This window comes from Nanorana parkeri, unplaced genomic scaffold, assembly GCF_000935625.1.
Source record: "Nanorana parkeri isolate BGI_ZX_2015 unplaced genomic scaffold, ASM93562v1 scaffold839, whole genome shotgun sequence".
Classification (NCBI taxonomy): domain Eukaryota; kingdom Metazoa; phylum Chordata; class Amphibia; order Anura; family Dicroglossidae; genus Nanorana; species Nanorana parkeri.
The window spans coordinates 182,761-196,230 of record NW_017307107.1 but is presented as its reverse complement, the minus strand read 5'-3'; the positions used below and the strand labels follow the sequence as shown (position 1 = coordinate 196,230).

The 13,470-nt window shown below is 43.0% G+C and overlaps 1 protein-coding gene across 1 annotated transcript in view; it reads right to left on the bottom strand.

Moving 5' to 3' along the window:
- Window positions 1–13,470, bottom strand: part of GRIN2A (glutamate ionotropic receptor NMDA type subunit 2A) — a 302,511-nt gene that overhangs the window by 167,388 nt on the left and 121,653 nt on the right. Inside the window, exon 4 of the mRNA XM_018565387.1 lies at window positions 7,692–7,897. Coding sequence (XP_018420889.1) covers window positions 7,692–7,897 — 206 coding nt within the window. The remainder of the gene's footprint in view (window positions 1–7,691; window positions 7,898–13,470) is intronic.

Sequence of the window (13,470 nt, the reverse complement as noted above, 5' to 3'; positions counted from 1 at the left end):
TGGGGAGAGGAACCCTGCTATAAAGGTAAGGGGGGTTGCAATTTGACCATGTTACACCCTAGCAATGTGGTCCAGGCTAGTGCAAGGATGTATAAGCAGGCAACTAAGGGTGGAGGCACAAAAATCCACCTTCGCCTGTCTAGGAAAAAATCCTTGCACCGGCCATGAGTGTACCAGTAATCACTCGCATGAGCGATGGGAGGGTAGGGGCCCGTGCTGCCGCTGTCTAACTTCTGTGTCTGACCGGCTTCTCACCTTCCTGTGTCATGCTACATGACAGGGAAAGGGAGGAGTCTCAGTATGCAGAAGTTAGACACAGGCAACACGGGCAGCGGCATTGTGGAGGCGGTAAATAAAGTTGTTTCACTCAGGGCCGGCCTTAGGCCTTTAGGCGCCCTGTGCGAGAAAGCTTTACAGCGCCCCTCAGTGACCACACCCCTCAGTGGCCACACCCTCAGTAACCACACCCATTGATTACCCATATTTTTGGTAAAATATAAAAAGCGGGGTCACGTCGGGTAAATAGACACCAAACATGTCATGCTTTAAAGTTGCGCGCACCCGCGAAATCACAAAAAATTACCATGGCCAAAATTGACGATAGGTGACGTTTTAAAAGCTTTTACCCCTCATCAGTTTAGTGTTATCAGTGATTGATAGCCCTACAATTATTGCTCTCATTCCGACGTTCGCGGCGATATGTAACATGTGCGGCGAAATCGTCGTTTTCACGCGTATGCGCACCCGATGCCTGTTTGCATGCGTGTATGTATGGGGGACTTTAAAAAAAGAATGTAATTCTTTTTTATTTGTAACTTTACATTTTTGGGGGGGAAACTTTATTGCTATCACATAGGGGGGTTAGAAAACCCCCTTATTGTTTCTGAATGGGGAGGAGCCTCTGTACTGAGTGCTTCTCCCCATTGGTGAAATCTTGAATGAACAGGCTGCGATGTAAATCACAGCCTGCTCATTCATAACTGGGGACACATAATACTATGTGTCCCCAGTTATTTACAAACACTGGAGTGATCAGACGATCGCTCCAGTGTTTGTGCTTCTCACACGGAGGATCGGTAAATATCACTGATATTTACCGATCCTCCGCTCAGCCACACACAGAGCCGCTGTCATCCTGAAACTGACAGGATGACAGCGGCTCCGATCTCCTCCCCGCACGGCCATCCTGACAGCTGCGGGCGCGGCTTCTCACCCCCTCACCGCTCCGCCATCCTGACAGCAGGCAGCACTCCCTCCTGCGCCCCCCACCCCCCTGTATTTCTTTAGTTCTGGGCCTGGACTCTCTATATACTGGTAGTTTGTCATGCTGCCATCCAAAGCACTGAAGAAAAGCAAGAGGTGAAGTAACTGTGGTTGTTGTTTTTGCCTAAAGAAAAAAAAAGAGAGCCTGTCTAAATGATTGCTTCTTATTTTCCGCTAAGGAAATCTCCCTGTTCTCCAGATAGACGCTCAGAGTCTGTGGATTATTCTCCCAAACTGGGCAAGCGCTCGGCCAAAGGCCATAAGCACAAGAAGCATCATCACGCAGATAAAGCGCCTAAAAGGTGCGATTTCAGGGAAGACTCCCCGTTACCAGGGCCTTGGGAGACGCAGGCTTCTGCAGAATGCTGGTCATGTGGGGAGAAAGCTCTGCCCAACAACCGTCTCTGCCGAGCATGCCTTAAAGAGGCAGCTAAGGATAAGAAATCAGAAGCCCGAGAGGTGCAACACTTTATTGAGCATGCGGTTTCACAGGGCTTGAGGACTTCGGGCCATCGGGGAAGGCCTTCAAGTAGTTCAGAAGAGGAGGGAGAGCTACCTTCAGCTCAGAACCCTTATAGCCCGGTATCAGAGTATTCTTTTGGGGATCAAGAAGAGGTGTCCTTCTCCTTTGATTTTTCCCGGGTAGCAGCGTTTGTAAATGCAGTAAAGGAGGCACTTGGCTGGGAGGAGGAGGCAAGTCCAGCTCCGCAGAAGATTAGGAAATATTTCCCAGAACTAAAACGGGAACTGCCTTGTTTTCCTCTGATATTTGAGATTAAAGAGCTCATAAAGGAAGAGTGGTCCAGGCCGGATAAGAAGCTAAATACGCACAATAGAATGGTCGGCGGACTCTGCATCAAAGCAGAGCTTGTGTGCTCTTCCTTTTGCTGGGGGGCTGCTGTTTGGGAAAACCCTAGAGGAGGCCATAAAACGAGTTTCTGGCGATAAATCAGGGCTCATGCCCCAGGATCTGAGAAAGCAGAGACAGCCCTTTCGGCCAGGCACGGGGCGGTTTTCTAGGGACCGCTACAGGGAAGCAAAGTCCTATCGACCAGGCAGTGAGTTCTTTCGGGCACCTTGGAAATCGGCCCAGCCGTCCTTTGTTAAAACCAAGTCCAGATACGCCGGTAATCAGAAGCCGTCAGACAAGCAGTTCTGAAGGTGTGTCCGTCCAGCCGGGTCCGGTCGGTGCCAGATTGGCACTGTTCGGGGCGGTTTGGGCGGAAAACATTGCCGACGCCTGGATTCTGGATATAATCCATCGGGGTTATCAAATCGAGTTTACCAGAAGGCCTCCGGTGGCGCGTTTTGGGAAGACTCAGATTCCTTCCTCCAGAGGAAAGTTTCGATGCTTGCTCAATTATATCAAAGAATTGCAGACGTCTCGAGCAATCATTCCAGTTCCAACGGAAGAAAGTGGATCAGGGGTGTATTCTACGATTTTTCTAGTCAAAAAAGCATCTGGAAAATTCAGGCCGGTTTTAGATCTCAAGTTCCTAAATTCCTTCGTAAAGGTGCTTCCCTTCAGGATGGAGTCGTTGGAGACTATCATATCTCTTGTCACCAAGGAGCACTGGCTGGTATCTATAGACCTGGCTGATGCTTATCTGCATGTGCCGATATTTCTCGGACATCAGCGCTTTCTCTGCTTTGCGGTGAACAACCGCCATTATCAGTTTCTATGCCTTCCATTCGGCCTCTGCACAGCTCCAAGGACCTTCTCAAAACTTCTGTCGGCCCAGGTGGCCATATTACGCATTTGGGGAATTCAAGTGTACCACTACCTGGACGATATTTTGGTCTTAGCCAATTCCAGATCTCAAGCAGTTCTTCATCGGGATCAGGTTCTGAAGTCTCTGAGGTCTTTCGGGTGGCTGGTGAATGAGCAGAAGAGCCCTTTGAGGCCATCCAGGCGGTTGGAGTATCTGGGAGTCGTGTTCGACACAGACCAGGCCAAGGTCTTCTTGCCCCTCAAAAAGGTGAGAACTGTCCAGAGCAGGGCTTCAGAAATGATGCGGACAACAGGTCCTTCGGCACGACAATGCATGAGCTTTCTGGGTCTCCTCTCTTCCACTATTCCGGTGGTGCCTTGGGCACGGTGGCGGAGGCGACTGTTCCAATTCAATTTTCTGCAACAGTGGGATCGCTCGTGCCTTTTTCAACGGATTCATCTTCCGGAATTCGTTCGCCAATCACTGAAGTGGTGGACGTCGGGACCGAATCTGACTCTGGGCAGGTCCCTGGAGGCGATCCAGTACATATCCGTAACCACCGATGCCAGCGCAAAGGGCTGGGGGGCGGTGTGTATGGGACACCGAGTGCAAGCTCGTTGGCTAGGTCAGGTTCCAGAGAGTTCGAACCTGTTGGAACTGGAAGCAGTTCGGGAAGCTTTGAAGGTGTTGTGTCCCCTAATCCGGGGGTCAGCAGTAAAGGTCTTCTCAGACAACAAGTCGGCAGTAGCCTACGTCCTGAAGCAAGGAGGGACAAGGAGTCTTCCTCTCCTTCAGATAGCGGTTCAGATATTCCGGTGGGCAGAATTGAATTTGCACGATCTGACGGCGTGCTATCTTCCAGGGACAGACAATCTCGAGGCAGACAGACTGAGTCGCGACTTTGCAGACCACAACGAATAGTCGGTAAATAGGTCTTATCTGATTCAAGTGTTTCGTCAGTGGGGAGTTCCGGAGATCGATCTGATGGCAACAGCCTCAAATGCGAGAGTCCCAAGCTTCTTCTCGCGGTTTTACGACCCGGCAGCTCTGGCGCAGGATGCCCTCAGACAGCAATGGGATTTTGGCCTAGTGTATGTGTTCCCTCCGTTCTGCATGATTCTCAAGATTCTTCTGAAGATTCGCAGGGAGAAGGTGCGGGCAATTGCGATTCTGCCCTACTGGCCGAGGAGGCCATGGTTTCCACTGTTGTGGCAGTTGAAGGTAACGGACCCGATGGAGTTGCCTATGAAACAGGATCTTTTGGAACAGGCAGGGTTCCGGCATCCGAATCTGAGACGGTTACGGCTCATGGCCTGGCTACTGAACGGGGCCGTTTAGAAAGTCTGGACATCTCGGAATCGGTAATCCAGACGCTATTAAGGGCTAGAAAGCCGGCCATGAATGAGGTGTATTCCCGAGTATGGGCCAGATTTCAGGAGTTTGCTTCAGGGAAACGATTTAATCCCCTCGACGCTTCGGTAGGCAAGATCTTGGAGTTCCTTCAACGGAGGTTGGACTTAGGATTAAGTTACAATACCTTAAGAGTGCATCTATCGGCTCTGGCATCGCTCACGGGCACTAGGTGGGCTTCACAGGCTCTCATCCCCCAGCTCATGAAAGGTGTGGCCAAGATCCGGCCTCCAAGAAGGGCGCTGTTCCCAAAGTGGGATGTTACGGCCGTCCTGAAGGCGTTGTTGTAGTGTCCGTTTGAACCGGCGCAGTCTTCTTCCATGTGGCATCTCACGCTACGCACCATCTTTTTACTAGCAATTGCTTCAGCCAGGAGAGTATCAGAGCTTCATGCCCTATCTATTAGGGAACCATTCCTGTTGGTTCTCCCAAACAGGATTCTGTTGAGACCTATGCCATCTTTTCTACCAAAGGTGGCGTCCAGTTTCCACAACAACTGGGACATAGAGTTATTGTCTTTCGATTCTTCGCAACTTCCTGAAGAAGAGGTGGAGTACAGCAAATTGTACTTAGTACACAGTCTGTCTGTGTACCTGGAGAGGACGGCAGAATTCCGCAAAGTGGATAACTTGTTTGTTCTGCCCACGGGCGCAAGGAAGGGCCTGGCGGCTCCTCCTAGAGTTTTGTCAAGATGGATTATAAAGGCTATATCCTTGGCGTACACGAAAGCAGGTCTTTCCCCTCCAACCGCTATGAAGGTTTATTCCACGAAAGGTATGGCGGCTTCGTGGGCCAGTTATGCAAGGGTGCCAGTCGATGCCATTTGCAAGGCAGCCAGTTGGAGCACTCCGAACACTTTTCTCCGGCATTATAAGATAGATGTGCGGTTTGGAACGGAGGATTCCTTAGGAGTATCTATTCTTTCAGCGGCCTTCTCAAAGGGGAGTGTCGCTTAGTCACATTAAATACTTTTGCAGATTCGTTTTGTCTGTTTGAGTTTTTTACCTCCCTAAGGGCATTGCTTTCAGATCCCACAGTAGGCTGTCATGAGGAGGGCCAGGAATACGGAAAATTGTTATCATACTTACCGTAATTTTCCTTTCCTGGCTCCTCCTCATGTCAGCCTGACGGTCCCCCACCATTTTTTGTGGCCGTCGCGAGTACTTGTTAGGGAACATAGGAGGGTATGGGAGGCCTCCTTTTATTCTCTATTAGGGAGGTCCTAAGGGGGGTCATGAGGGTGGAGATGACCCACAGTAGGCTGACATGAGGAGGAGCCAGGAAAGAAAAATTACGGTAAGTATGATAACAATTTTCCGTAATATAACCCTTCAACTGCCTTTCTGACACTGCTGTGTGAATTTAAGGAGTTTTGCCCAGTCAGTAACTTCAAACTTAACTACGCAAAGTCAGAGACCCTTGACATTTCTTTGCCGGAAGGTGAAAAACAATTACTCCATAGCAAATTTCTCAGGACTGCTATATTTATAATGGATATCATTCCAAGATATCTTTTACTTTATTCCAAACTGTGCCAGTGTGAATCCCAAGATCTTTTTTTCACCAAATCTGCTAGGTGGGATAGAAATACAACTAAGCCAACAAGAACCCCCAATTAAGATATGATATACTAATCAGATACAAACGAGAATTTGGAATTGGGCTTCCCAACCTAGAATTCTATTACCAGGCCAGCTTATTTACACACATCCTTTATCGCCATTATAACGAAGATCATAAGTTATGGGATACTATCGAAAGGCACATTTCTCCCATACTTCCTTTTTGTCATCCCTCGCATCCTCCAATCACATAGACCTACACCATAGAAGTACATTCCTTACTGTTCTGTCTACCGCCTTTATGGAAGTGTTGGGACTCTCTTATTATTACCTCCCAAATATCTTTCTATATGGGATCTATGACTCCAATATGAACTAACCTAGCTTTTACCTCAGTTCTAAGGCCAGACTCTTTCCTCTGCTGGCAACAGGGTGAGCCGCCCCATCTACACCTGGTACAAATGCCCTGAAACCGATGGCAGATATACACCCAGTTCCACAAACCCTCCTTAGAACCTAGTTCCCTTTTTTTCAACTGAGAGACTTTTATAACTCTGTGAAGAAAACTGCCTCCCCACACAGTCCTTCCATGGTGTTGGAAATGCTATGTCAAAAAAAGAAGGCCCTACACACACTATTTCCTTACTTTACAACCTTCTTTCAAAGACATATCACCCACATTATTCAACTGCTTGGGAAACAGGTTACAAATCACTTTGTCTCCACATAACATTGACAAAGCTTTTACTGTCACCCATAAACTGAACAGGTCTACTTCAGCACAGCAGAAAGCCTAAAAATCATAACTTGATGGTAGAAAAATGCCCTTTGACTTTAGTTGTCGGTTGTTATTCATTAGCAGGGACCTGCTAGAAGACTCTAGCAGGTGCCGGGCAATAGGAAACAGTTGGACGGATTATTTTTTCAACTTTTTCTTTAAACTCTTTTCATTGATTTGCTATTCAGCTCGGTACCACAGAGGTACCGAACAGAATAGCCGAGCGGCATTCAGCTATTCACTCACTGCCATTCGGCCCCTATGAGAAAAGGGACGAACGGTATCAAGTGAGCTGCCAGAGTTTTTGATCGCTAAAGCTTCCTCAGGAGGTTTATTGGAGGTTTTGCTCGCTAAAGCTTTCGCAGGAGGTTTATTGGTGGTAAAATGTTACCTCCAATAAACCTCCTGAGAAAGCTTTAGCGAGCGAAACGCGCCGAGGGCCGGAATAGTGCAATTACAGATGAAATAATGCTTGCCTTGTAAATATGTATGGACAATCACGCACCAAATGCATGACCATTACTACAAAATATATAATTATTATATACACCATGCAATTGCACTAAGTCTAGGGAGGTATATTTAATTATTTATTATCCACTATTTTTAGACCAATGAAATGTTTTTAAGTATGTTGAGATCATGGAAATAAAAATCTTTATTATAATATATATATTTATGACCAGTCATCATGTCTTGTTACCAAGTTTAGCCATGTTATCCCACATTCATGATTGGACACTTTTAATCACTTTGTTTTTTTTCATGTAAATGTCTTCAGTGTACAGTAATATGGTCTGTATTTTCCCTATTGCATGAAGTGATATTCATCTCTCTTCATGGCAACTGCACCCCCTTTATTTATGTTGAAAAAAATAATATATTATGATGAATTCATTAGCAGTCTTGTGCCAAGTATACTTTTAGATATCACTGTTGCTGTGGCATATTTTAAAATGTACTTACTTTATCCTGATGTATTTACGACATGGCACAGTATTTCTTACACATGTTCCTGTCAGGTAATCCATGTTTTCAACAATCACAAATGGTGCCTCTTCTAATGTAACCACACTGAGATGGTTGTCATCAGGCTCAATGTCCAAAGCACCTGAAATTCTGGGCCATACCGGGTATTTTGCATCCAGGCTTTTGTTTTCCCATTTTCCCACCTGTAAAATATATAAGAAACAATACATGCATTGATAGAATAGTGTTCATTAGTAATCAACTTATATCACTTATATCATTTTTCTTCTTGCATGTTTTGTCCAGAAAATGATAAAACATGGTAAATATGCACCTGTAATTTAATAGGAAATTTAATGTTCCAAAGCAGAAGGGCGGCATTGTCCTTGCATCTTTCAGTTATTAAAGTGATATTAAAGTCAAAAGGTTTTTAAGCTATTAGAAATGCTGCTTAAATTCCTTAAAATGTATGTAGCAAAGATAACCAATAATACATACATTTTATTTTTATTGGGATGGGGGGATTTTGCTTTGTTTCGGCTAAATTGTTTTGCAACAGTTTTTTTATTTTCTATGAAATCAATAGACAAAGTAAAACAAGTAAAAAAAACAGTGTTATTTATTTAACAAAAATTGTTTGACTGTAAATAGAAAGTATACAGTTTATCCTATTTAAAATTACACTAAAATGATGTTTCTGGTACAACGCATGGCAAAGTTATTTGAAAAAGAAAAAAAAAAGGTTTTTGGTTTTCAATTTTGCATTTTTTTAGTTATCTGGCAATGCACTTGTCTATCATCTAACAGGGGATAGTACAGGGTACAACATCCCAAGAAATATTACAACACTTAATATCAGTCAATATGTCAATATAAATATAGGTACCCACACTGCTACACATTGGGGAATGTATCAAAACTGGAGCAGACAGAATCTTGAGCAGTTGTGCGTGGTAACCAATCAGCTTCTCTCTTCAGTTTGGTCAGTTAAGGTTTTAAAATGAAAGGTGGATGTTGATTGCTTGCCATGCACAGCTGCTTCAGATTTTGTCTGCTCCAGTTCTGATAAATTCCCCTCATTGTATTTTGTTAAAAAATAAGCATTTTTTTTTACATCTGAGATAAACATTAGCTTGCTCCTGTGATGGACTGCAATCTCATGTTTAGTTTATTCATTTGTATTGAGATTGTAGTCTATCACAGGAGTAAGCTTGGAGCGGTGGCTACTTTACAACATTCACAGGAACCATGGGGAACAAAAGTAGCCAACCACCTGAAAGTAGGACAGTGTCAGTATGAATTCAGAGATGATTTGAGGATCTACAGCCGAGTGATACACTATCAGGTGCGTCCGCGGGCGAGTAGCACAGAGGGAACCCGCTGGCAGGAAGCAGCCGGAAGGGTCCGAAGGCAAGGTAACCAGGGGGCAATCCAAAGAGGTAGTCGAGGGTAATCCGAGGTCGAGGCAGGCAGCAGAGGGTCAGAAACAATAGGCGGTCCAAGGTCGGTACACGGGAGGTCAGCAGAGGGTTCAGGAGACAGGCAACAAGGCACATAGGAGGGGAGCTTCGTATGTCACACCATGAGGTGGAATAACTCAGCAATAAGCCAGAGCTCAGGCCAGGTTTTTATAGCCAGGGGAGTTAGGATCACCCCCCGGTCACCGAGGCAACCAGGAGGCTTCCTTCCTCGGGAACCAATGGCAGGCGAGAGAGATGGAAGGTGTGTACAGGGAACCTCCCCCAGCAAGGCTCACACCTGATGCCTAATGGAGCAGGAGTGCTACACACGTGCCACCGGGGATGCGCACGCAGCCTGCGTACCGCGCATGCACCCCCGCCGTGCGACTCGAGCATGCGTACCCGCAACCCGGGCACCAGGAGTTCTGCCAAGCTGAGGGGAAACCTGTGCCCTGCGCCGTGCCCGTGGCCCCCGAGCAGGGGCAACACCCCCTGCTTCCTGACATACACACATAAGATAAATTTTGTTAATAGTTACGGTATTTGAATGCATTTTTTAACATTTATCTCCTGAGTTTAGTGTTACTTTAATGTTTTAGTACATTTTTGAAATTACATGTTTGAAGTAAACCTATGTTTGGCCTATGAAGGACAATAGATTTGCTTTATGCATCCATTTTTTGGATTAGTGAGAGTGACGAAGTAAGTAGCTCTAGTAGTCTAATTACCCTCCTGTAACTGGCCTATCGCCAAGCACCAGCTCTGTTACATAAGAGTAGGTGTGAATCACATGTTTGTCCATTGCTGTAGCTGAATGGAACAATGGGGAAGCAAAGGGAAGGCATGTACATGCTTCTCAGGAGGGGTAAAAAAAACTGTTGCATTGCCCTGGCTGGATAAATAACAGGTTTTATTTAAGGCCAATTCTAGTCCTGTATGTTCCCCTGCTTTGTATAGGATTATATGATAATGGCTGAGGTTAGTTTGTAAGAAAGCTTGTTCTACGGGATCTTAGGACATTCCTCTAACTCGCACACAACCTAATCGTCTTAGAGCTGACTTGATGCCTTGCATATAAAAAAACAGAGAGTAATCACAAATGAGGTGGAGTTCAGTTATAAAACTATGGTAAGTCAGAACATACTTCAGTTTACTGATGAGCCGGTAATAACTCATTAAACATTATTAGATTGTAATGAATGTTGCAAAATCCATTCTATAAACAATGGTCTTGATCTATATCAATGATTCATGCACCTACATAATGACGCTACAAGTGTGTGTGCCCTTCCATGTATACCCTTCAGTATGAGCCTTAGTCCAACTTGTGTGGCTCAGATGATGGAAATGCTGCAGAATGTCACTCACCAGCAACAGGGTAACGCCTTGCCTTGCCACTTATCTGATGAAGAACCGTATCCCTAACATATCATGACATGAGCATTAAAGCTCTGTACTTAAGATTTGGTGGAATTTTAATTGTGTTTTTAATGAAAAAGGTGACCCAACATAAGGTAGGAAATACTGAAGATCTTCTTTTAATTTTTTGTTAACTTATAAATTAAGAGGCGAATTGGGAAAGAGGGATTTTATTTTATAGATAGTAACATGCTACGAGGTCCACACTATCATAATTCTTTTTATGGCCATACAGGTTGTATTTGGTGTGCTAGGCTGCTAAAAGTCCCAGGGTAATTAAAACCTTTGTGACCAAGCCAAATTTTGAGTTTTAGAGTGATCTGGTTTACTCAATAATAACTTTTGACCCACTTTGCATACCAAAATGATTTTGACACAATTATTAGGCACATGTAGGGTCTTAATTTGGTAATTTGTTTTGTAAAATACTCTGACTATATGAGATAAACAAGAAATAGAAAAAATGTGAATCATGCTGTTTTAGTTTACACTTGTACATTAAGCCGCACAAAACCAGTATCCATAAAATCCAGCTTTATTGTGATAAGTTCCAGATAGGATCCAAGATCAAACATGTATAGCAAATACACCACCACAGTATCTCTCCCACTCCAACGCCTCTCACGTGTTTCACCATCCGGGCTTAATCATAGAGGGGAAGTCTCTATTGTTCCAATTGCTTATATCCGTTGAATACCGCTCCACTTCACATGTGATCAGGAAAACTTAACCCATGAGGTTCATTATCTAGGTTGAAAAACAACCCTTCAAAAGATGTCCGTGGAGGGAACTACAAATTATATCTAGCCCCCTTTCAGCCAATCACACAGTACAGATAAGATGTGGAGCGGGGCGGAGACAAGGCTACTAAATTTAAACATGTTCACATTGGAGGTGAGGAGATTGAGGGGGGATATGATCTCCATGTACAAAATGTTCAATGGTGGCAGCAACATTAGCGATAAACTGTTTAAAATTAACTCCATTACAAAAACTAGAGGCCACCACCTAAAATTGGTGGAAAAAAAATTCCAGCACAAGGGGCGAAGGGGGTTCTTCACAGTAAGATCAGTTAGGGTCTGGAACTCACTGCCACAGGCGGTGATTTCAGCAAAGAATGTGGAATTGTTCAAGAAACTTTTGGACGATTTCTTAAGGGACCGTAATATACAGGGGTACAGGTACTCCTAGAATGAGATCCTAATAGGTTGGACTTGATGGACTAATGTCTTTATTCAACCTCAAATACTATGTAACTATGTAACTATGTAACCGGCAAATGGATACAAGCCATTCTCAATGTGAGAATTTTAAACGTAACAATGTTAAACATGATCAAATCATAGGAAGGAAGATAGGTGACAAATTCTTAGACACAAAAAAAGTATATATACATATTAATGTCGATAAAACAATGGGCTTATTGTGCTAATAAAGTAAATATATATATAAACTGTTTATAAAAACAGACATAAGTGAGCAAACTTCAACACAAGGTTATATGTATGTGAAAACAGTACAATAAATAATGTACTCATAGACATCTATTTTCATATAATGAGAAATATATATAGATACACAAATACAAAACTCACTGCTTGCATTATATGTGTATACATACTATATATTAACCCATCTCCTACCGTATTATGTTAAAAACATCCAGTTTATTAACAATAAAAATAAAACAATATTTCAAAAGAAATAAGACTTCAAAGATCTCTAGGACTGTTGATTAGCATTTTAATTATTTATTATTTGAACAATTATATGCGCATGACCATAAAATACTAAATATTAAATATTAAACATTAAATATGTATATATAAGTATAAAATATGAGGTAAAAAAGGTGAAATCCATAAATATATATACACACACACTTGCTCACATCCCTAGGTAATATATACATCTAATATTAATAAATAAAATAAACAATGAATTGATTAAATATAACCAGTATGGTTTACTCAATAATAACTTTTTACCTACATAGCATACCAAAAAGATTTTTCCACCATTTTTAGGCACATGTAGGGTCTTAATTTGGTTTAACTTGTTTTGCAAAATACTCTGAATATATTAAATAAACAAGAAATATGAAATATGCAGTTTTAGTTGTTTCAAGTGTAACTTTTTGTATAATTAATATTATTCAAAATATTTTCACTAAATGATTTCCTCATGAGTAGCAGGACATCAAATATGTGTAGGTTTTGATATACTGTATATATCAGTGCTGTGTGGTCAATAAGAAAGTGTGTATATTTTAGTCTTTAAGATATTAGACATTTTCCATTACTATGTTCTGATATCAATTAATGGATGATTTATAAGTAAACCAAAAACATATTTTTGTTTCACACTTTACCCTGCCTGCCACAGAGCTCTCCTTTTCTTCTCAGAGCAACGCTCAATGAGAAGTTGCTACAATGTAACAGGCAGCACTAAAGTTTGTTGCTAAGCACAAACTTTCCTTTGATCATCATCATTTTTTAATCATAGTGACTCAGAGTGGTGTCAGATCAATCAGGCAGGTTCTCCAGCTAGACTTTACAGTGGTCTGAGGGAGTTCAGAAATCCAAAGCCCTCTGCAGCTAAAAATGACAGGGCTTCAATTAACATCCTCCTGGCACTGTGAACTTACATGGAGTATGTTAATTTTGCAGTAGGGGTTATAAAGGGGTAAAGAAGAGAACCCTAAAAACAAAGTAATCCATGTTTAGTGGATTGGCTGGCAGATTGAACGGTATTTGTGGATATCAATAAATCCAACCTGCCTAGATTTTGAATCTGAAAACATTTTTAACCACTACTCTAAACTCACAGAAAAGTTTATATGTAACAAATGTAGGCTTGTGAACATACTATGTATCATAAATATGTATCACAGCTTT